At 32.0% G+C, this 25,058-nt stretch overlaps 1 protein-coding gene across 1 annotated transcript; it reads right to left on the bottom strand.

Annotated features, from left to right (window-relative positions):
- Positions 1-11,884: 11,884 nt before the first annotated feature.
- LOC139494885 (cysteinyl leukotriene receptor 2-like) lies at positions 11,885-16,289 on the bottom strand. Its single transcript, XM_071283031.1, has 2 exons — positions 16,147-16,289; positions 11,885-13,534 (listed from the first exon to the last, which is right to left on the bottom strand). Exons 1-2 carry the CDS (start codon positions 16,147-16,149, stop codon positions 12,386-12,388), a joined length of 1,152 nt encoding a protein of 383 aa, XP_071139132.1. The 5' UTR covers positions 16,150-16,289; the 3' UTR covers positions 11,885-12,385.
- Between the last annotated feature and the right edge of the window lie 8,769 nt (positions 16,290-25,058).

Raw genomic sequence — 25,058 nt, 5'->3', positions numbered from 1 at the left:
TTGACGATATACGGAATCTCCAAAGCGAACAAAAATGTTATCAAGTAAAAATTCAAGTGCATAAATAGTATCAAAGCATGTCCAATTGACATAGTTCTTTTGTTTATTGCTACTAAAAAATGATCTAAAAGAGTTTGAACATATGTACTCGCATTCCGACTTTTTAAATGCCCAGTTAATTAGGGATGTGAATTTTTTCTTAATAAGAATATGAGGCAAAGTGGTATATAGGGTAGAAAAATCAAAACTTTGAACAGATTCAAAATCACCAATATATGCATGCAATTTATCAAGTACTTCCAACGAGTTTTTTGACACTCCAAAAGTAATTAATTCCACTATTTTCAAAGGCCTTATTTGAACAATTTATTATCAGGTTTTTTATTGTACCAAGTGTACTAGTAAGTAAAACAGACAATTTAGTAGTTGAACAATGGCTGGAAGATGAAATAAATCTATATTTGTAAGGTTTTTTGTGCAGCTTCGGAAGCCAGTACATAGTTGGGACTTTCATTGTGTTTGGTTCTGCTTGTAAAGAAGTAGCTAAAAGTTTATGTTTGTTACAGATGTCGTTTTCTGAAAATGAAGTCAGTTGGAATGTTGGTGAATTCGTGATTTCCTTTTGCAGAACCTCTATATAAAATTTACGTCAAACAATAATGATATTATTAGCAGCTTTATCAGCCGGGACAAAAACAAATTCCTTAGCTAGTTCTGTTAGTTTATTTTTGATACGCGAAATAGGGTTTTTATAGTTTTTGTTGAGGGTAAAATGTTCTTTAAAATGTTGTATTCGAATATCAACTATCTTCATTACTGAATTAAAAAAAGAGTCCAAAGATTTTTTGTCAGCTTTTTCCCGTTTTACCCATTTCAAACAGTAGGCGCGGAGTGAGTCGTTGATGATATTACGACACTCATTCCAGTTAATAGTTGACGGGGGACGATATTTAGGTCCTTTACTGAGGAATGATTTTAACTCTCGGTCGCGAACGATGTTAAGGTCTCCTGTTATAACATGGGAAATTGGTCCATAGGTGTATTCTGAATTACTGCAATTACACGACATAGGTGTATTTTCAGTGATATTTACATCTTTACACAATTGGCTATAATTAAACACATATTTTCGGGTAGATTTCTTGTAAATATAACAAATGAGAGGGAGTTCAGTATTATCAAAATATCCAGGAATTTGGTCTTTAACAGAATGGTCGTTAAAAATACCGGCAATATTTACAAAATCAAAACCTTTATTGACATACTTTATTTTAATAAAATGTTTTTTATGATCTTCAGGGCGATCAATTTTTGGAAACAGTTTAGAATAACAATATGCCATTATAATTTGGACAATTTCATACTTAGGACTGTAATATGAAATTGTGTTGCAATCCTCTAAAATTTTATTTAATTTATTTATAGGTAAAGAACAAAGCTTGGTTAACAGATAATGTCTGCCGTTGTTTTTTGAAATGGAAATTAGGTCCGAAATATTTGTATGGTTGGTCCGAAATTTTCTTTGATTGCGATTTTTTCTGCGTCCATGAGAACGATTTTTACGAACAGTTTTAGAAACTATATCCAAAATGTTAACAGAATCGGTTCTTGATATATTGCCAATTCCCATTATATTATCATTAAGACCGAGAGGGTAGACTGTCTGTAATTTTTTAATCCAATTTAATTCATTTATTTTTCGTGATCGTACAAACTTGGAATGAGATTCACCAGGCTGCTTATTTACTACTTCTAAAGGTTGAACTGTTAAATATTTAATAGGATGACTGTGCTTCTTAAGATGTTGATAAATGATACTTTTGAATTTATTGGGTCTTTTAAAACGATACAGGTGTTCTTGCGTGCGTTTAGATAAATATCGCCCAGTTTCACCTACGTACTGAATACCGCATCCCGGTTTGTTTCATGTGAGTAAATAAATAATACTGTTTGTTTTTCAAGTAATATCAGTTTCAAAATTTAGAGAAAATGTGCGACCATTAAATGTGGACCTTACTGTATTGTTGGTGGAAAGACGGGGACACGTAAGTCATTTTTTGGCATGACACTTATCGATAGAAGGGTAACCACGATTTTTATTGTTAAAAACGTTAGCTATTGTAGTATTTTTAGATAAGCGATTCTGAAGATTGAGACGTGTAGATACCCTTTGAACGAGTTTAGTATTTAATATTTTTCCATTTCTAAGCTTCATATTTGTTTTTTGGTATGTAGATTTATTACAAAGGAGCAAAGACTGGCGTCCAGAATATGAACCATCATACAGTAGATTAAATTGTGTAAAAATGATAAAACTGTTCGGCTCAAGACGTCAAATGCTTATTGTCATAAGTTACCCGACAAATTTAACAAAAGATAGGGTATATCAAGGTAGCGACTGACGTCTGACTAAATAGATGAATGGGGCTGAATATTAAAATACTACTTTTTGATAGATATTCCTAAAGTAATGAACATAGAGAAGTTCTCGCTCGGACACACACTCCATAATCTAGTATAATATAAGAGCATAAACCTTAAGCACGGGGAGGCACTCTACTGTCTCCACACGGCACTAAAGACAAACTCTGTAAAAAATAAAATTGAGAAAGGAAATGGTGAATATGTCAAAGCGACAACCACCCGACCATAGAGCAAACAACAGCCGAAGGCAACCAATGGGTCTTCAATGTAGCGAGAATTCCCGCACCCGTAGGTGTCCTTCAGCTGGCCCCTAAAATATGCATAATAGTACAGTGATAATGGACGTCATACTAAACTCCGAATTATACACAAGAAACTAAAAATTAAAATCATACAAGACTAACAAAGGCCAGAGGCTCCTGACTTGGGACAGGCGCAAAATTGCGGCTGGGTTAAACATGTTTATGAGATCTCAACCCTCCCCCTATACCTCTAGCCAATGTAGAAAAGTAAAAGAATAACAATACGCACATTAAAATTCAGTTCAAGAGAAGTCCGAGTCTGATGTCAAAAGATGTAACAAAAGAAAATAAATAAAATGACAATAATACATAAATAACAACAGACTACTAGCAGTTAACTGACATGCCAGCTCCAGACCTCAATTAAACTGATTGAAAGATTATGTCTTCATCATATGAATATCAGGTACAATCCCTCCCGTTAGGGGTTTAGTATCATACTATCATAAAATATATGAGAAGAACATAACCCGTGTCATGCCAACAACTGTTTTTTTAGAAATAAATGTGTTTAGTTCCGATGCAAAGACCCTATCAGTGAATCAATGTTAAAGCCAAAATATGCAATCTTTAATGACCTGACAACAGTATCGTAACTATATCCCCTTTTAATAAGTCTATTTAAAGGTTTTGTTTGTTTCTGAGGAGAATACTGACATTTTTGTGCTTTATAAAGAATATTTCCATAAAATTTTTGGATGTGAAATACCTGAACGTATAAGATGTCTGCATGTTGAGTTATATTTTCGAATTATTTCCTTATACCGGTGATAAAATTTAGTAAATGTTTTGACCAGTTTGTGATATCGAAAACCCTGGTGTAATAATTTTTCAGTAATACATAAATTTCTCTCGCTAAAATCTAATACATTGTTACATACACGAGCGAATCGTACAAGTTGAGATATATAAACACCATAAGATGGTGACAAGGGAACGTCACCATCTAAAAATGGATAATTAACAATAGGAAATGAAAAATCATCTCTTTTATCATAAATTTTTGTATTAAGCTTCCCGTTTATGATATAGATATCAAGATCGAGGAAAGGGCAGTGGTCATTGTTATCATAAGCTTTATTTAAAGTAAGTTCTACAGGATAAATTTCTTTAGTATACATACTGAAGTCGTCATTATTTAGAGCCAATATATCATCCAAATATCTAAAAGTATTGTTAAATTTTTGTATCAAATGTTGTTTTGATGGGTCTTTGCTAATTTTAGTCATAAATTGTAACTCATAACAATACAAAAACAGGTCCGCAATAAGTGGTGCACAGTTAGTCCCCATTGGAATTCCAATAACTTGACGATATACGGAATCTCCAAAGCGAACAAAAATGTTATCAAGTAAAAATTCAAGTGCATAAATAGTATCAAAGCATGTCCAATTGACATAGTTCTTTTGTTTATTGCTACTAAAAAATGATCTAAAAGAGTTTGAACATATGTACTCGCATTCCGACTTTTTAAATGCCCAGTTAATTAGGGATGTGAATTTTTTCTTAATAAGAATATGAGGCAAAGTGGTATATAGGGTAGAAAAATCAAAACTTTGAACAGATTCAAAATCACCAATATATGCATGCAATTTATCAAGTACTTCCAACGAGTTTTTGACACTCCAAAAGTAATTAATTCCACTATTTTCAAAGGCCTTATTTGAACAATTTATTATCAGGTTTTTTATTGTACCAAGTGTACTAGTAAGTAAAACAGACAATTTAGTAGTTGAACAATGGCTGGAAGATGAAATAAATCTATATTTGTAAGGTTTTTTGTGCAGCTTCGGAAGCCAGTACATAGTTGGGACTTTCATTGTGTTTGGTTCTGCTTGTAAAGAAGTAGCTAAAAGTTTATGTTTGTTACAGATGTCGTTTTCTGAAAATGAAGTCAGTTAGAATGTTGGTGAATTCGTGATTTCCTTTTGCAGAACCTCTATATAAAATTTACGTCAAACAATAATGATATTATTAGCAGCTTTATCAGCCGGGACAAAAACAAATTCCTTGGCTAGTTCTGTTAGTTTATTTTTGATACGCGAAATAGGGTTTTTATAGTTTTTGTTGAGGGTAAAATGTTCTTTAAAATGTTGTATTCGAATATCAACTATCTTCATTACTGAATTAAAAAAAAGAGTCCAAAGATTTTTTGTCAGCTTTTTCCCGTTTTACCCATTTCAAACAGTAGGCGCGGAGTGAGTCGTTGATGATATTACGACACTCATTCCAGTTAATAGTTGACGGGGGACGATATTTAGGTCCTTTACTGAGGAATGATTTTAACTCTCGGTCGCGAACGATGTTAAGGTCTCCTGTTATAACATGGGAAATTGGTCCATAGGTGTATTCTGAATTACTGCAATTACACGACATAGGTGTATTTTCAGTGATATTTACATCTTTACACAATTGGCTATAATTAAACACATATTTTCGGGTAGATTTCTTGTAAATATAACAAATGAGAGGGAGTTCAGTATTATCAAAATATCCAGGAATTTGGTCTTTAACAGAATGGTCGTTAAAAATACCGGCAATATTTACAAAATCAAAACCTTTATTGACATACTTTATTTTAATAAAATGTTTTTTATGATCTTCAGGGCGATCAATTTTTGGAAACAGTTTAGAATAACAATATGCCATTATAATTTGGACAATTTCATACTTAGGACTGTAATATGAAATTGTGTTGCAATCCTCTAAAATTTTATTTAATTTATTTATAGGTAAAGAACAAAGCTTGGTTAACAGATAATGTCTGCCGTTGTTTTTTGAAATGGAAATTAGGTCCGAAATATTTGTATGGTTGGTCCGAAATTTTCTTTGATTGCGATTTTTTCTGCGTCCATGAGAACGATTTTTACGAACAGTTTTAGAAACTATATCCAAAATGTTAACAGAATCGGTTCTTGATATATTGCCAATTCCCATGATATTATCATTAAGACCGAGAGGGTAGACTGTCTGTAATTTTTTAATCCAATTTACTTCATTTTAATTCATTTATTTTTCGTGATCGTACAAACTTTGAATGAGATTCACCAGGCTGCTTATTTACTACTTCTAAAGGTTGAACTGTTAAATATTTAATAGGATGACTGTGCTTCTTAAGATGTTGATAAATGATACTTTTGAATTTATTGGGTCTTTTAAAACGATACAGGTGTTCTTGCGTGCGTTTAGATAAATATCGCCCAGTTTCACCTACGTACTGAATACCGCATCCCGGTTTGTTTCATGTGAGTAAATAAATAATACTGTTTGTTTTTCAAGTAATATCAGTTTCAAAATTTAGAGAAAATGTGCGACCATTAAATGTGGACCTTACTGTATTGTTGGTGGAAAGACGGGGACACGTAAGTCATTTTTTGGCATGACACTTATCGATAGAAGGGTAACCACGATTTTTATTGTTAAAAACGTTAGCTATTGTAGTATTTTTAGATAAGCGATTCTGAAGATTGAGACGTGTAGATACCCTTTGAACGAGTTTAGTATTTAATATTTTTCCATTTCTAAGCTTCATATTTGTTTTTTGGTATGTAGATTTATTACAAAGGAGCAAAGACTGGCGTCCAGAATATGAACCAGTCTGTCTTGTCCTAATGACAGTTTTGGCTAACCAGCATTTTAAATTTGTCCCAACCCAGTAGGCAATATTTAATATGGCTACAGTAAGGACAATATAGACCCATATTGGAAATGTAGACTCTCTCTTTTGCAAGTCCGGCATCTTATTATCCCCATTAAGTTTTTGAACCAAAGAATCCATTGAAAGAGTTTCAATTTCGTTTAACACTTTTAACAGCGGACGCGATTGATTTTCCGGAATGGTATCGTATAAATGTTTCCACATATTAACATATGTATTATTATAATTTTTTCAAAAACTTGGCAAATGGTTCATCAATATTTAGTTTATATTCAAGTTGATAGTAGGGTAGTAAAGTAAGTTAATCGTAATTAGCCGAGCAATCGACTTCGAGAGTTTATAAATCGATAGGCGGTTTCATTATTTTTTTCTACGGCCTGAATGTTAGGTCCACAGTTAATTTACATACGCAACGGCTTGGCTGTAACAATTATCCACGTTCCCGAAGATAAGTATTCCGCTATTGGAAGTATTGCATTTGTTTTAATTGTGTTATGATAATTATTTTCAATCAATTTTACTTCATTCCTAAAAAGGGCAACTATACAAAATTTACTTAAATTTATTCGACATACTGGACTTCTTATGTCACAAAAATGTCTTATCGGATGAATACATTTATTTAATTCATCATCATTCAGAAGAATATATTCAGTTCTTTTAGCATTTACACCTAACGCCTTAGCTGCAAGATTAGAGTACGCGAGCATGGACTTTGTACTGTCCACTTGCGGATTTAAGTTTTTCGGAATAGGTAAATTAAATGGTTTAAAAATCTCAAAATTACTGTTATAATCTATCAATGGTACCGACAAAATAACGAAGATACGATTATTATCCAACGCGGTGTGACAGCTTAATATTTGATAGTAATCCCATATTTCGTAATTGGATCACTCGGTAGCATTATGCCTGGTGGCAATTTTGAATTAATCCTAATTAACAGTTTTCTTAAATTTTTAGGAGAAATCACGTTTGGTGACAAATGACCTAACGACAGCATATTCAGCTGCATTTGTAGGTGAGAAATATAAAATTGAACCAGCGTTACAAGACGCGATAATCCTTCAGTTATTGAATTTATCATAACATGTCTCTCAATTTGAAAAATTCTTTCTTTCACAGCTCTAGTGAAATTTTTTAAATCAACATACAATGTGTTAAACGCAATAAACAAGTCATTTATTGAATTTCTATTTTCCGAGATATCCGAACGAGATATATTTAGAATAGTTAAACTTTCTTTTAAAACATGTACCATCTTTTGTTGGTTCTTAGCCAAAATATTCACATTACTGTGTATAGAATCCAAATCTTGTTCGGATACGGTTCCGAAGAGAAAACCTAAAATTTTTCCTACTACCGGAATAATTGATCGTTTCGATTTTCTCAATAACGATTGGCATTCTTGAAACATGTCGGTAATTGTTTTAAGCGTAACATTTAACTTAACCAACTCTTGTTTGAGGTTGGTCAATGACTTGACCCAACGTTTAGGTACATTTACACGTACAATTTGCGCCAAAGTTATTGCCGATTGAATATCACACGACAGATCCCTTAAAAATGTCTGATATATTTCCAGATCTATAACAAAAGTGACGAGCCATTTTAAACGCGTCGTTGTAATTTCCCCTATTTTATCAAATATCACGTTATGTTGACCATAAACAACACTGGTTAAGCACAAACAGATCAATAGTCGACAATTCATCTTTGTTACGTTTTATATCTACAAAACAAAATATCCTAATATTTATATACAATTTATAATCCCGTGCAATCAATATCAACATATTGTGAAGCCTTACAACCTGTTAGAAATTGACGCCAACAATTCGTTTACTCTAACATTTTAGCTTTACATATATTTGACGGCAACGGTCGCCTAACTTTTTTCGTTTTCAGATTTGTCTCGATAATCTCGTTTACAGACATTAATTCCTCTGAATCTTTTCTTTTAAGAGTTTACTTAACTCCATAAGAGGAATTGATTCTTCATCAGACCTATGTGTTCCTTCTTTTCGATATTTTTTTGCAAGAGTAGCAAGAGGTTTATTAAAATCAAAAGCCGAGTCAGCGTCAACCTCCATATCTGATCACTGACATCAGGAGATGCAACATACGCAGCATTTCTTAACTGTTTACACTTATTTTTAGGAATATCCCATTCATCGATTTTAGCTATTCGCAGATGTTTGGCAGGTGCTTTTTGTACCACTCCAGTCAATTGATCCTTGATCATGAATGACACTGGCGAGGTTTGATCAACAATACGTAAATACGGTGTCCATCGATTATCTAATTTATTTTTCTTCAAATGATTTTTACAATAAACATGATCCCCTATCTTAAAACCTTCATCTACACAGTTTTTATTTTTATATTTTAACTGTCGTTTTTTAGCTTGTTTTATGGACCTGTGTACCAGCACGAATGCTTTATGTTGTTGATTAAGCATTATTTGATGCAAGTCTTCGCCCATATATTTCCTATGAGGTTTCATTATGTTATCAACGGGAAGAACGGCATCTCGAGTGTATAACAAATAGAACGGTGAAAATTTAGAAGACTCACTTATGTTAAACCTTATAGCGGCCAAAGCTTGATTAAAAAACAAATCCCGCCTTGATGTGTCGTCTTTCATTAGTTTAGATACAACATCATGGAGAGTACGATGGAACCTTTCAATTCGTCCGTTACTTTGCGGATGGTAAAACGAAGTAATAATAAGATTTATATTCAGCGTTTTGCATGTTTCCTTCATAACTTTATTTACATTTTCAGATCCGTTATCACTTAAAATTTTAAATGGGCCTGAATGTCTTATAATTGTTTCCTCGATAAGCAAATGAACAATTGTTTCGGCTTTTTTTTTTTTTTATCTTTTACTGCAAAAGCTTCAGGAAATCCCGAATAAAGATCAATGAACCCAATTATGTATTTGGTCCCTGACAATGTTTCTGGATAGGGTATCGATAAATATAATGCTATCTTAGCAAACGGATCTTTTCTTAAATTTCTAGTTTGACATGTAACACACATGGTTACATAAGCATATATCTGCTTGTGTAACCCAGGCCAATAATACCGTAGCTTTATACTGTTATACCTTTTGTCAATACCTAAATGACCATTATAATCATGATATGGAACGACAATATATTCCCTTAAATGTTCTGGGACATATAATCGGATTAGAGGATCAATATCAGGCTGTGTCAGAAAATAAACAACATCTTCAATAATCATAAATTTACTTTGTGTAGAGCTACTCGCTGTACCTGTTTCGATATCCTTTTTAACCTTAACAATGTTCAAATCTTTTGCTTGTTCTAATTTCATATCTAAATCTTCATTTTGAAAAGTCTCCTTACTAGGTAAATCCGGTTGTTCTACAGTGCAAGTAGCAAAATTTATGCGATAGAAATTAATTAGGTTTTTCAACTGCAATTTGTTCGTCAGTTATCTGTGTCAAACATGCACCAACACATGTATCACTTGCATCAGTGTACAAGACGTAAGGCAAATTAGGGTTTGGATATGCCAGTAGAGGTACCACTGTTAAACTATCTTTTAGGTAATTAAATATAAAAAAGAAGATGTGGTATGATTGCCAATGAGACCACTATCCACAAAAGACCAAAATGACACAGACACTAACAACTATAGATCACCATACGGCCTTCAACAATGAGCAAAGCCCATACCACATAGTCAGCTATAAAAGGCCCCGATAAGACAATGTAAAACAATTCAAACGAGAAAACTAACGGCCTTATTTATGTAAAAAAGCAAAAAACAAAACAAAAAAAAACAAAAAAATGAACGAAAAAGAAAATGAACGAAAAACAAATATGTAACACATAAACAAACGACAACCACTGAATTACAGGCTCGGGACAGACTTGGGACAGGCACATACATAAATAATGTGGCGGGGTTAAACATTTTAGCGGGATCCCAACCCTTCCCTAACCTGGGACAGTGGTCTAACAGTACAAAATAAGAACGAACTATCAAAATCAGTTGAAAAAGGCTTAACTCATCAGATGGACAAAAAACAAGCCTACGTCACAACCCTCTGACCAATGATATTTCGCATATGTTCTCGTTAAATTGCCAAGAGGTTCCGCTATTTTAGAAAAATTCGGAATGAATCTTCTGTAGTAACTACACATACCAATACATCCTCTAACTTCTTTCACAGTTTTGGGTATCGGAATTGTTTGAATAGCTTTTACTTTATCTTGATCTGGTCTAACACCTTCACGCGTTATAACAAAACCCAAATATTTAGTTTCTTCTTTAATAAAGCTACATTTCTTTAATTTTAACTTCAAATTATGTTGTCTCAACCTACCAAACACTGTCTGAATGTGACGTAAATGGTCTTCAAATGTTTCAGAAAATATTAAAATATCGTCCCAAGTTGCCTGATCATTCGTGGTTAAGTGTCTTTCAATATAAATGCTCACAGCCCCTTTACTGGCCTGATACGCAATTAACTTAACGCGATCCGCGTTCCCTATCGCATGCGTCAAAACATCATACTTTTCAACTGCCTTGATCCATTCTTTAAACTCTTTTGGATTCCCCCCAAAAGATGGAAAAACTTGTGAAACACTTTGCGTGCCCACGGTATTTGATAAATGCTCGACTTGAGCCGAGAGAGCCTGCTGGTTATGACCTTGATTCCCAATAGAATCCGATAACTGCCCCCAAGGTGTGGGCCAAAGCCTGGAAAATTTCCCCCACTTGCTGGTGAGCCATACTCCCAACACAACAATTCAAAATATATGCATACCTTCAAAATCTGTGGCAGACGTCGTTGACGATCCTGGTCACGCGGCACCAAAAATTACTAGTGTAACACTAAAACTAGATAATTTGACAAACTTTTATTACATTATTTTACAATGTATGTGAGAGACAAAGAGCGTATAGTGGTATCGGAGAAGTCGCTCCTCGTTAGTAAACAACACAGTTTGCATATCTAAACACTCGGCTGACATCAGTAACATGTGTTGCGTTCTATTGTTTCTTAACACAATGTATTGGTCATTTGTGAGATCACGAGGTAAGTAGATAAATTATTGTTCCATTGTTTGACTGACATATCCTCGATGTAAGTATAAGTCTATATGAATAGATATTAATCACTGGACTTATTATAAATTTGCTGACGCATATAATGATGATACAAGTAACTTTGTTACAGACTTTTATAAAAACACTACCTTCATCCATTCATCAGCAACACCATGTCTGTATTTACATTCTCAAATCATTGCGAAAATTGTAATAAAAAAAGACAAAAAAAAGACAAAGAACTACCTTAATTTTTCATAATATTATAGAAAATAAGTCCTTAAGGGTAAAGTGAAAATGTTGGTATTTATCTTTATTCTTTTTATATTTATTCTTTTTTTTCATCAGTTACAGCATATTATTACTCGAAAACTGTTAAAGAAGGATTCGTGGTTGATTAAAGGGAACAACAACATGTATTGCCATTTTTCAATATATCAAGATAGCTACATCCCGAATGGTATAATGAGTGAATCAAGTCTATATCGAGCTTGTTCTTCATTTTGGTCATGACATCACCATCTAAATATTTGAACACAATTGGTTGAACAGTTTATAAGGTATTGCAATGAATCTATTAGCAGCCACTCAACGTACTTCACACATTTTGAAATTTAAAAAAAAACACAGCAAGGGTCAACGTTTCATTTTTTCCTTACTCTATTGAGCAAGGAAGTTCAGATATAACAAATAGAAATTCTTCAGTACAAAAATAGTATAACAGTGGTAAAATTACAAAATTGATATAGAAAAGTGTTTAATAACATACATAAATACAATAATGCTATTTCATAAAAATATATAGTACGAGAACACAATATTTTTATAATTTTTTCGTCTTTGATGAGTCGCGTATAATTGCTGTTATAACCCCATGAACTCTTGTATATGTATTTTTAATTGGAATTACCTATATTAGTTTTAGACAAACATATGCAGCGTCATCTTTAACATTGCGATCTATACTTCTTCGTAGAGTTTTGTACGAAAATAACACTCGAACTTCACGTCTGAAATATGCGCCGGTTATCAAATACAGAAAGAAATTAATACAGTAATTGATGTAGAAAATTGTACGAACAAAATATAAAAGCCCTTGCCAGTAAGATAAATTGACGTCTGATGTGCTGGCGTTTAATGTTGTGACATATTTTGAAGTAAGAAAGTTACGGCACCACAACACGAGATATGGAATATTGAAAATAATAAAACATATAGACAGCGCTAAAAGAATAATGGTAAATTCTAGACGGATTGTACTTTCTTCTGTCATTACTCTCTTACAATTTTTACTACGTTTTTGTCTGAGTAGCTTTCTCATTATTAAAATATTAATAACAATAATGATTACGAAAGGAACGAATGAAATTAGAAGTGCAAATATTGAATCGAACACAAATGATACGAATCCGTGTTTTGGAGATCCAGTGCAGTATAGATTACCGGCATCACTCTTGTAAATCCCACTAAGTATTGGCTTGTATATTACTACGATAGCAGAAAATAAGAAGATTCCAGAAACAATTTTCCGAGTGCTTGTCGTTGTACAAAGGTTTCTTCGAAGTAATGGAAAACAAATGCCAATATATCGTTCAACTGTAAAAGCCACTAATAGCCAAGACGACATAAATCTTGACACATACGATATATACAATTGAAATTCACACATACCATTGACATCAAGAAATCTCAAGTTAGTTCCAGGGAATAAAAAGGTTAACCCTCTTCTTAGCCATTCAACTGTAACGTAAAATGTAATACTAAAAAGATCGGATACAGAAAGGGCTGCTAAATACGTACTTGAAGACAATGATCGTAGATTTCGTGAAAGAAATACATTAAGTGATAGTGTATTTCCAAGAATCCCAACAACGATAATGATAGGTGTAAAATAAGCATAGAAATATCTCCCAGCATGATAAACATCTCGATATTCAGTACTGGTACTGTACAATGTTAAACAGCTGGAGGCATTAGTATTGTTAGACAATATATTAAACAGTCTGTTATATAACGAATCGCGTTGACATCGTGGTGAAGACATATTATTCATGTCGATCTGAAATAACAATATTTTTAATTAATGATTCTATTATAAAATATAAATACGCTACACATGGTATAATCAATTTAAATAAACGGATTCTGTAAAATCCTGATGAGTATCTTCCATAGTTATCAAAGGTTCAATAATTTAATACGCCAAAATTAATTTGAAAACTTAACTTGATAAGAAACTGTTTTTTTCAGATAGTTTTCTTGTTGTTTATTTATTTGTTGAGACATAAATTTTGCACTACATCTGATTTTGTTTCATGTTGCTTTGTGCAGACAAAAAAGCCTACTGATTTGAAAATTGTGTTCTTATGTCGCACTATAATACCACTGTCCCAGGTAAGGGGAGGATTTTATTTCACACATATTTAACTCTGACGCATGCTTTGTGTGCATATCTTGACCATTTTCTTGAGTGGTTTTCGTTGGTTTATTTCTGTTACATTTGTTTTTCGACAGTTTTATAAATTAGGCCTATAGTTTATTGTAATTCAATTGTTTTATATTTTTCTATCGGGACTTTTACAGCCGCCTATATGGTATGTTTGGCTCATTATGGAAGGGCGAACGGTTGCCTATAGCTACTAATATCTACTTCACTTGTACTTAAATGGATAATATTCTCTTTTAATAATACCGATAAATAGACTTTTCGAAATTTTTTACCATCAATGCATTTCAACTACGTATTTCAGTAAGTTTATAAATAAATGTATAATACTGTTTCTAGTGAATCTTTTGTAGACGAAACATGCAATTAACGCACACAATTACATTAACGGTACCAATTATCCTGCACCAGATGCGCATTTCGACAATACATGTCTCTTCAGTGATGCTCGTGTCCAAAATATTTGAAATCCAAAGCTTAAGGTGATACCCAACACTTTCACTAAAATTAATTTGGCTCGTTTAATTTTCATAAAATTTTGACAATGTATTTACTTTGACCTTCTAACGAAAATATAAAAATTTCTAAAATTTTGAACCAACCGTTTTGTCAGAAAAATTACACTGGTTATATGGCAGTTTGACAAACACCAATTTTGATCATTGAGAAGCTTAACATTTCCTTTACAACACAACATAATTAAAAAGTTCAGCTGACTTTACAGAGTTATCTCCCTGTAGTGTTAGGTACCACCTTAAATAAAAGATGAAGAGCAATAATCCAAGAGGTCAAAAAAGTATAGCCAAATCCGTGAAAGGAATCATAGCTTTGCATGAGGGAGATACATTCCTTAATTTATAATAGTTTCTAACATTTTGTAACAGAAAATATTAATAACACAAAACATCCGTATTTTCATGGCTACTGGGCTGGTGATACCCTCGGGGACTAACAGTCCACCAGCAAAGGCATCGACCCAGAGGTAGTAATTAAATTAACGGTACCAATTGTCCTGCACCAGATGCGCATTTCGACAATACATGTCACCTCAGTGATGCTCGTGTCCAAAATATTTGAAATCCAAAGCTTAAATAAAAGATGAAGAGCAATAATCGAAAAGGTCCAAAAAGTATAGCCAAATCCGTGAAAGGAATTTTCAATTTTAGCCATGGCGTTGTCAGTTTGTTTTCGATTTATGAGTCTGACTGTCCCTCTGGTATCTTTCGTCCCTCTTTTATCTTCACTGCATTTAACATAACCGTCTGTAATCATTGGTCCTCGATGCTTTTTAACTTTGTACTTTGTTAACTTTCCGGTTTGTGTTTTGCTAACTATTGATGACCGTTTGTTTACTTATAGTTCCTAACATCTTCAGTGTGTGGTCTATCAACGGACATCATACAATGTTTTTTTATATGTGGAATAGCGAGTTGTCTAAAAATGCTACCTTTACCAAAAAACATTATGAACATTCCCCTGAGGATAAACCTTGCTTCATACGTTATTGATTTTTTTCATACACAACGATAAATTTTACACACAATAACAATTTTGACAATACGTTGCATATTTGACCAATAACTGTATATCTATTTCTTTATTTTTAGGGATTATAATTGGATATACAATACACATATGACACGTTATTTTCTTCTCATTTTAATTTCTGTTCAATTTCTTCTGGCTTCTAATATTGAATGCATATATATACTGCATTTTCTGTAATACTAACTTACGATCAAGAACATATCAATACATAGTGTAATTCTATATTCCATGATAAAACTTTTAAAACATTACATTTTTTTCTTACTATTGGTTAGTGGTTCAATGCGTTTATTTTAAGACTTAAACCTATTCTGAAAATATTCTTACATTTTATTTTTTGCTATTCGTTCATTAAATCATATAAATATGTTTCTGTGGCCTAAATAATGAACAGTGAATTGTTAACGAGGTGGTTGTTTATTTAACGTTACATGCGGTGTTGGTTTTTAAGAATAGTTAGCGGTCTGTATGTTTTGCTTATATTGGTATTCCTTTTCTTTCTTTCAAATAATATTAAAAACAATTGTCATATTATCTGCTAAATACTGAATATGAATAAATCATTGTGATATACAAACCTATATACCTACAGCAATTTAAGGAAAATGATCACAAATTATACATTCGTTAGATTCACATTTAATAAACACTATAACCATGATAACAGTAATTCTTACCATTTTAAGTTTGTGTATTATTCCTCATTTGCAATTACTAGTAAAGTTCATACAATTAGAAGTAATATCAACATTATCTTTTATATATCCGCTATACTCATGTGAGAGGAATGCGCAGTCTATAAATATTGACTTTACGTATACCAATATCCTGATTGGTTACTTATCAACTGCTGACAACAAATGAAATAATTTATAGATCTGAATTAGAATTCGAAATCACTACTTTCGATATTTATAGCCACCTCCGTTGACTATCGTAAGACTCTTTTAGCAATCATATGGGATGGCGACGATTCAAAAACATATTGAGTTTTCTATGTCTGTATGTGATGTTAGAACATTTAAATTGTATCTGTTCATTGTTAAAAAGATTCTTTGATAAAAAGAAAAGATATCGGAATTTCGTATAACAAACATAAGTTTTAGATCTATCGTCATCTACTGGAATTCTATGATAATAACATGTTTTTTATGAAAATATAGCAATACTTTAACATATATTGGTTTTAGGCAAGTGCTTTCTTTTTTTGTCAAATTGGGAACTTGATTATCTATTGGAGACATTGCGTACTTTTTCTAATGAGGAATCCTTGTAAATTGTTTAATTACTTCTCTCAACTATGCTGTTGAGATGGTCTAAAGCCAGTTTCAATATATATGATAATGGCTGAAAGAGAACTAAACCTGTCAGAAAGAGGTTCCGTTGCATTTCATCAGGGTTATAATTCAGAATGTGTCGTTATCAAATTTGGAAAAGTTACCAAACACAGAATTGCTTCGATTTTTTCAACTTATGTAAATGTTAATCGACAAAATTAATAGAATGAATATTTCAATTTAAACATGACTTATTACCAATGGTTTTTCAACTGATCGGGCGGAGCTTATGTTATAATTTGCATTAGGACAGTCTATTTGAAGATGTGTGTGATAAGGATGATTGCCGTTATAAATATAATTGAATTCTAATCACCTATCAGTGTCCCAAAATGCATATACAAAAGAACTGAGGGTATGATACGGACGAATAACTGGACACTTCGTTGATGAGTTTATCCTAAAACTCCTGTCTTAAGATGGACTGGTTTTAAATAAGCGAACTTCTTAAACCCCGCCCAGTCAAGGGAAATAAATCGGGTAATAACTCACAACGTGTTTGGTTTTCACAAAACACCGATAAACTTATTTAAAAGTAGTACTATACAATTCTATATATAAAATCTGACAACAACCAGTAAAGCTCACTCGCTATATGAGTCTGATATGCATGTCATTCAAAACATGGATTTATTTGAACTCCCACTAAAATTATCAAGTAAGAGTTTTCGTAACCCTATTTCGCCAAAATTATTTTTTTTACATTTTTCAATGATTTTTTGATCTGGGAATGGGTATTTTTATGTTGTTTGCTCGAATGCGATGTTAAAACACGCCTAGTAGTGTCTTCTTCGGTACAAACATTCATTTTATTTTAAAACTATGTTGCATAACTATACATGTATTGCTTTTCAATGCAGTTTTCAATTCGTTTGGTCCTCCATCTACCAATGCTCTTATTTAGATTGCCATAGGCGGATCCAGTCGGGCGACTGGAGGGGGGGATTTGGTTGATTATATAGAAAATTACTGAAGTGTGACAGGAGCGCAACCCCCTCCCCAACTCCCTTAGTTCAGTCAGCCCCACCCTCCCCCTCTAACAAAAAGTTGTGGATCCGCCACTGAATTTGCGTTGTCTTTTGCTTCTATCATTATGTAACGTTCTAGCATTTATGTTGTCTGTTAAAATGTGCAATAAATTCAAACTGTTATATTCGGTTATAACGATGACCTAAGATGTGATCATTTCATAATGTCTGGTTGAACCAGAGACAAAGCAGTCTGGTAATGTATGATGGTTTATCATAAGAAAAAACAAAAACATTGATTGTCACTTGTAGATCAAGAATGATATTTTCCGGAAAAATTAGACCATCTTGCACCATCTTGCTCCATCACTTGTTTCTGTTTTAATGCTATTTGCCTGGTATTCCTTCCTTTGTTTCCATTTGACAATAGTTTATCAACTTCTTTTAAAAAATTGGTGGTTGTGAAATTAAATTCAATTAAATCTAAATCCAAAATATACTGCGTTATAGACACTGATGTACGAAATTTATTGCTTTTCTATATGTAAAATTTTCTATATGTAAAATTGCTTTTCTATATGTAAAAAACCTAGGTTTCAACATATACTTATCAATTTAATACATACAAAGTAAATCAACCACAATAAAGTGAAACCTTGGGCATCAAAAGGTTGAGCCTTTCCAATGGTTGTAACACAAAACATCCCACATTTCATTTTGATTAATCATTTGTGATGTTACGACAAAATGCATAGAATGCATAGTTAAAGATTAAAAAAAATGTGTCACTAATATTTTCGTCTTACAATAAATAAGTAGACATTAATAAGGATTTTTTTTACTCTCTAGTATGACTTACTGTCTTCAAAAAGTTCAATACTGCAACTATATGCATTTCAAAAGACGAACCTTCTTTGTACAAAGATGAATTTTATTTAGAGTATAAAACAATTTCCTGGTTTATCTGGTCTTTGAACGATAAATCAAGTTAAAATTTAATGCTACTGACATGTGCTATATTATTGTCTCTGTTTTTTTTTTTTATCAAAGATTAAGCGTCTACAGTTCAACAAAACTATGAGTTATATTACTGATATTTAGTAACAAACCTTCAAAGAGAATATTAGAATACTGATAGCCGAAACAAAAGCTTTAAGATTTTATAAAATTGGATATTTAGTGAGTAAAAATTACCATTTTGTTACATGTTACCGGAACAATTATGCGCGACACTTTTTCACTTTAAACGAACTTGTCTATTGATAATTACATATTTGTTACTAAAGTAAGCCGTGTCTGTCTCTATTTCACTATTTTCTAAGCAATACACATATAAACGACAAATGGTCGTTTATCCGATAATAGTATTTCCGAAATTGATGTACATAAATTACAAGGGAGACTGTTGTATCATGTTCGACTTTGTTTATTTCAATTAAAATAATGTCGTTTGTTGATACATTGTTTTATTCTTTTTTATTCCTTCTTACTTTTCCACTCAGGAACATGACAAGAACGAAGTGTATGCATTTTCTTGTTCTGTTTTTTTTCTAAGGAGAAGGTTTGATCAGGTCACATTATTATGTCTTAATACATTTAGTTTTTTCATCAGTCATATTCAATAAAAACCAAACGATAATCTACACTTTAAACAAACGATTGGGTAACATGGACCCTATCGAATAATATCGGAGGTTCTTCTTAGTAAAGTTTATGCAACATCGTTGTGAATGTGGCAAGAATATCCTACAAACTTAGTTGGTAAGAAAAGGTAATGACACTTTTGGCATCAGCTAAAAGTACATGTAGAATGGCAACACAGTTTTACCTGAGTTTCCTGATGGTTGTTAATGGAAAAAAACTCTTTTAAGATTTCATCCTCCGAAACGTTTTTCCATTCATTTTCATCATAACATGTTTTCATAGACGTCATCATTTTACCATCGACCTTTGTATAAACCATTACACATAACAAACCTTGAAACACATGGTTAGTGTTAATCATAATAAATATGTTTACAAATAATAAAAAACGTTTTTCTTGATATGACTTATATCATCTGATAATTTCAAAAAGGCAAATCTATAGAAAGTGATGTTGAGTAAAGGTTAATAAAAGAATAAACCAATAAAACAAGAACATATTGATATTTTTGAAATGACTTATAACCGTTAATGATTTAGCTTTTACCAAATAAACAAATATTTTTCGTTGATAGCGATATTTATCATCTACAGAAGGTTAAATTTATAAACATTAAAATGCGAGGTTTGACAATCGAATTAAATTGTATTACTAGTAAATATTGTTTCTCTTCGTTATTTATTGATTTAAGGAAACATTTGGTGTAAAGGAATCCATATTCTATATCTGAAATCTAAACTAACTGGTCGGAACTTGCTGGAATGCATACATAAAGACCGATGATTTTAAATCGAATGTCTCAAGTATTAATGTATTTATTAAAAGTATTGGTCACATGACGTAGTACCGGTCAAGTGATTGTTTACTCTAAACACGTGTTTGTGTTAATATGAAGCACATGGTGTGTATTTATGGCATATACCCAAAATGCGGGTTTTATGGGTATATGCGCTCATACGATTCGTGAAAAGCATGTTTAAGTATTACTTAAGGGGTTCATTTGAGAAAATTAAGGTATTAGAAATTTGCCTATAGTTAAAGTAGCAGCAGTTCGTTATTGTTGTACATGTATGTCGGACTCCGAAATAAAAATCTAGATTCGGACCATGAATCTGGTCTAAGTGTATCTTCGTTGCCTGGGGTTAATTATGCTCATCATAATGGTAATACAGACTTAGTATACATTCTCGCTGTTTAAAACCTATCTTGACGGGAAGATTGGTGCTTAAAGACATGGCTTCTGGTATTGAGAAATTTGCACCCAAACATAAGCAAGAAGTGTATATCTAATTAAACAACATTCGCACTATTATCGTCTATTGAAAACAGATAAAACATATATCTCTTTAATTTCATAGTGACCTTAATAGAATAGAAAACGTCTTTACTTTCAGTAGATATGTTAAAGCATTCAACAAACGTAGTTGGTACATTTGTAAGAAAAGTTAATGACACTTTTGGCATCAGCTAAGTGTACATGTAGTATGTCAACAAAGTTTTACGTGAATTTCTTGGTGGTTGTAAATGGAAAATTAACTTTTTCAAAAATTCATCCTCCGAAATGCTTTTTTTCGATTTATTTCATCATAAAAGAAAATAATATCTGTTTTCATAACAGAAGCGGTTATGTGAACTTTTAGCAAGTTGAAGAAGACAAAAGATCGCACTTTACAAGCAACAAGAAATATGTTTTAGGATATTCCGTTTATTGACATCAACACAAAACAAAATCTGAATGCAGCCTAGATATTTTAAGACTGAAGAAATAAGAAAATTGTAATCTAATAAACCTAGTATGTAATACTTCCGTCTTATTCCATATAATCTGAGCACTTATTATAAATACAAAGAATGTGAATGATGCTTTACAACAACACTACATATTTTCATCCTCTACCACTTGTCTTCAATTAACAATTAATAAGGATTTTTTTTACTCTCTAGTATGACTTACTGTCTTCAAAAAGTTCAATAATGCAATTATATGTATTTCAAAAGACGAGCCTTCTTTGTCCCTGTACTTCTACCTAGTAGTAAATAGTCCGATCAACAGGAATGAATTTTATTTAGAGTATAAAACAATTTCCTGGTTTATCTGGTATTTGAAAGATAAATCAAGTTAAAACGTTATGCTACTGACATGTGCTATATATATTAATGTCTCTGTTTTTATCAATGATTAAGCGTCTACAGTTCAACAAAACTATGAAATTATACTACTGATATTTAGTAACAAACCTTCAAAGAGAATATTAGAATACTGATAGCCGAAACAACAGTTTTAAGATTTTATAAAATTGGATATTAAGTGAGTAAAAATTTTGAATGACACTGATGAATTTTGTTACATATTACCGGAACAATTATGCGCGACACTTCTTCACTTTCAACGAACTTGTCTATTGATAATTACATATTTGTTACTAAAGTAAGCCGTGTCTGTCTCTATTTCACTATTTTCTAAGCAATACACATATAAACGACAAATGGTCGTTTATCCGATAATAGTATTACCGAAATTGATGTACATAAATTACAAGGGAAACTGTTGTATCATGTTCGACTTTGTTTATTTCAATTACAATAATGTCGTTTGTTGATACATTGTTTTATTTTTTTTTATTCCTTCTAACTTTTCCATTCAGGAACATGACAAGAACGAAGTGTATGCATTTTCTTGTTCTGTTTTCTTTTCTAAGGAGAAGGTTTGATCAGGTCACATTATTATGTCTTAATACATTTAGTTTTTTCATCAGTCAAATTAAATAAAAACTAAACGATAATCTACACTTTAAACCTGACTTGGTACAGGCATTTTCAAAATATAAAACTTCTTTGTCTCTGTACTTCTTAAGTGTAGGAAGTAGGCATATCAACATAGATGGGTCTTTTTTTAGAGTGGTTTCACTGAATACAATAAATATAGAATTTCAATCCTTGGATCTATGATGAGCTAGTTTCTAACTAACGCATCAATTTCCTGGCCTATCTGGACTTTGAAAAATAAATCAAGTTAAAAATTAGTGCAACTGATATGTGCTATACTATTGTCTGTGATTATTATCAATGATTAAATGTCTATATTTCAACAAGAATATGAGCTATATATGATTGATATTTAGTAACAAACCTTACAAGAGAATTATCACGTCGACTTCAAATATAATTTGAGAAACAAGATGATATCACGTAGTCATTAGGTTCAATTCAAAGTTGGGAGTGAAAATTAGAATACAGATAGTCTAAACATCAGTTCTTTGATTTTTGCAAAAACAAATCTCGTCTATTTTCACTTCTAATAAAGTGAAAACAAAAACAATATTCATTTCTTTGGGGTATTTGATTACGTAAATTATAATATTGTAAGAAAACGTCTTATTTATTTTTTCGAAATAACACATTGTCCATGTTCATTTCTTTTTATAATTACCTTTCAATATTTAAGGAAACTTAAAATTCTAGGAGACAAATTTCACTGTGTATAAACAAAGGCAACAGTAGTATACCGCTGTTCAAAATTCATTAATCGATAGAGAAAAAACAAATCCGGGTTACAAACTAAAACTGAGGGAAACGTATCAAATATAAGAGAAATACGACACAACAAAAACACAACACCGAAATGTAAAACAAACAGAAACAAACTATAATGTAACAATGGCCATTTTTCAGACTTGGTACAGGGCATTTTATGAAAAAATGGTGGAATGAACCTGGTTTTGTGGCATGCCAAACCCCCTGCTTTAATGGCAGTGTTAATTATAACATTAAAATGACAACATGAGTGGTCTAGTTAATTATGCAAACCACTGGGTATAAAGTTTTTTTTAACATAATAAAACGTTATATCCAAATATATAAAAAGTCTAAAATAAACAATTTAAAAGGCATGGGCTCAATTGCCAATATGTCTCCTTATCTATCGAGTTGGCTTCCTTTGGAGAATGTCGACAGTCATTTCAACGATATAAATACGAATATAAATAGATAGTGAACCGGTGCAATTTATTTGTCTTGGTCTCTCCAATTTCATATTATAGGTTAAAATTTATATTATACTTTTTGTCAAAATGTAGGCTTCTGATTAATAAATACGAGGAAGAAATATTACTCTGTATCAAGACAAATACTCTATAACCCTGCAGGGAGAAGTTTAATGATTTGTGCGCCTCACTAAACCGGGATGTTTATAATGTACAATATGTCATAGTTTTATTATTTGCATTTGAGACAGCAATAAAAGAACATTCAGTATATTGAAGTAAATAACACATAGTTGAAAGGACGATAGGGCTGATTGTTTACCTTTGAAAAGATATTGTCAACCTTGACTTTGCTGCACTTTACAATTTTATTCGGGGTAACAATATGTTATATTACCTTCTCAGCGTTGTGTTATTTATATAATGTTAATCATCGTTTTTACTATATAATAACTTTCAATGTTGACATTATTTTCCTTAAAATATCTGAACACGCATATTTCATGCGTAATCAATCCTTAGCTAAGGGTTAAATTGATGGTCACATGAATACGGATTCGAGGAGGTTGAAATATTTACTTGTAAGTGAATAACTCATCATCGTTGTTTCTTAGCTGCTTTTGACTAAATTAAGCGATTCTTACTGCTTAAAATAGTGAAATGCTAATTCGCTTTCATTAGTAATGAAAAATTCATGTTTAATTTTATATATATACAACTCAAAGCTCATGTATCTAGTTGTTAAAGCCCCGTTCACACCTTTCCGGATATCGCGAACAGACAGTATTGATTCAATATTTGAAATTATAATTCTTTACTTTGGACAAGCAATTGGAGACATACAAACTGCAGAGATATGCAAGTAATAAATAACAAAGCATATCGATCTAAGGAAGCATTTCAAATTTATCAAATTTCGCAGTAATGTTAAGACAGTTCTCCATAAGTTTTCAACGATACTATCGCTTTCTTATCGTTTCTATTGGTTGTCAGCACATTTATTTCTACACTCAACGTCATTTCAAAGCTTGAAAAGGCATCAAAACAAGCAAGTGCGTGTCAGCTGTTATGAGTTTTTCATACGATTTGATGATGTTCCTGACGGAAAACATGACTCGAGTATCCAACTGTAAGTACAATATGACTTATCTTATGTTCGTTTTCATACGATGTGTAAAATTCGCGAAACGTTAGGTGTTGTTTTGTTTTTCTATACAAAAAAGGGGGAGGTGTTATCGAATTCCAACTTGACCATGTTTATTTTATAATCTGACCGCGTGATCACTATGAAGTGTTCGTTTTTTAAGTCGAAATAAATCTGGATTCGGGCATATAACACTATCTGTTATTTGTAGTGCTCTTTATTTACTTACAATAAATTGCCATTTGATTTTAAAAAAAATCAATTAAATATTTACATAAATTTACTGATTGATTGTCTAATCAGACTGACAAGTATCATTAGACGAACCTGAATTTGTATTTATTTCATCGGTACTTTATTTCATGGAAAATAGTAGAGAAATAAAAATGTGGGGGTATTTTTCAAATGAAAAGTTATGAATAATCAATTTTAAATATTGATGCATAAAAAAAAAAACCATAACTCTGAATATGTTGAGAGTTCAAAAATATTGTATGACAAACTTCATTGTT

The sequence above is a fragment of the Mytilus edulis genome, chromosome 11 (assembly GCF_963676685.1).
Source record: "Mytilus edulis chromosome 11, xbMytEdul2.2, whole genome shotgun sequence".
NCBI lineage: Eukaryota > Metazoa > Mollusca > Bivalvia > Mytilida > Mytilidae > Mytilus > Mytilus edulis.
Note: the sequence above shows the minus strand (reverse complement) of the source record. Positions and strands in the feature narration are given on the sequence as shown.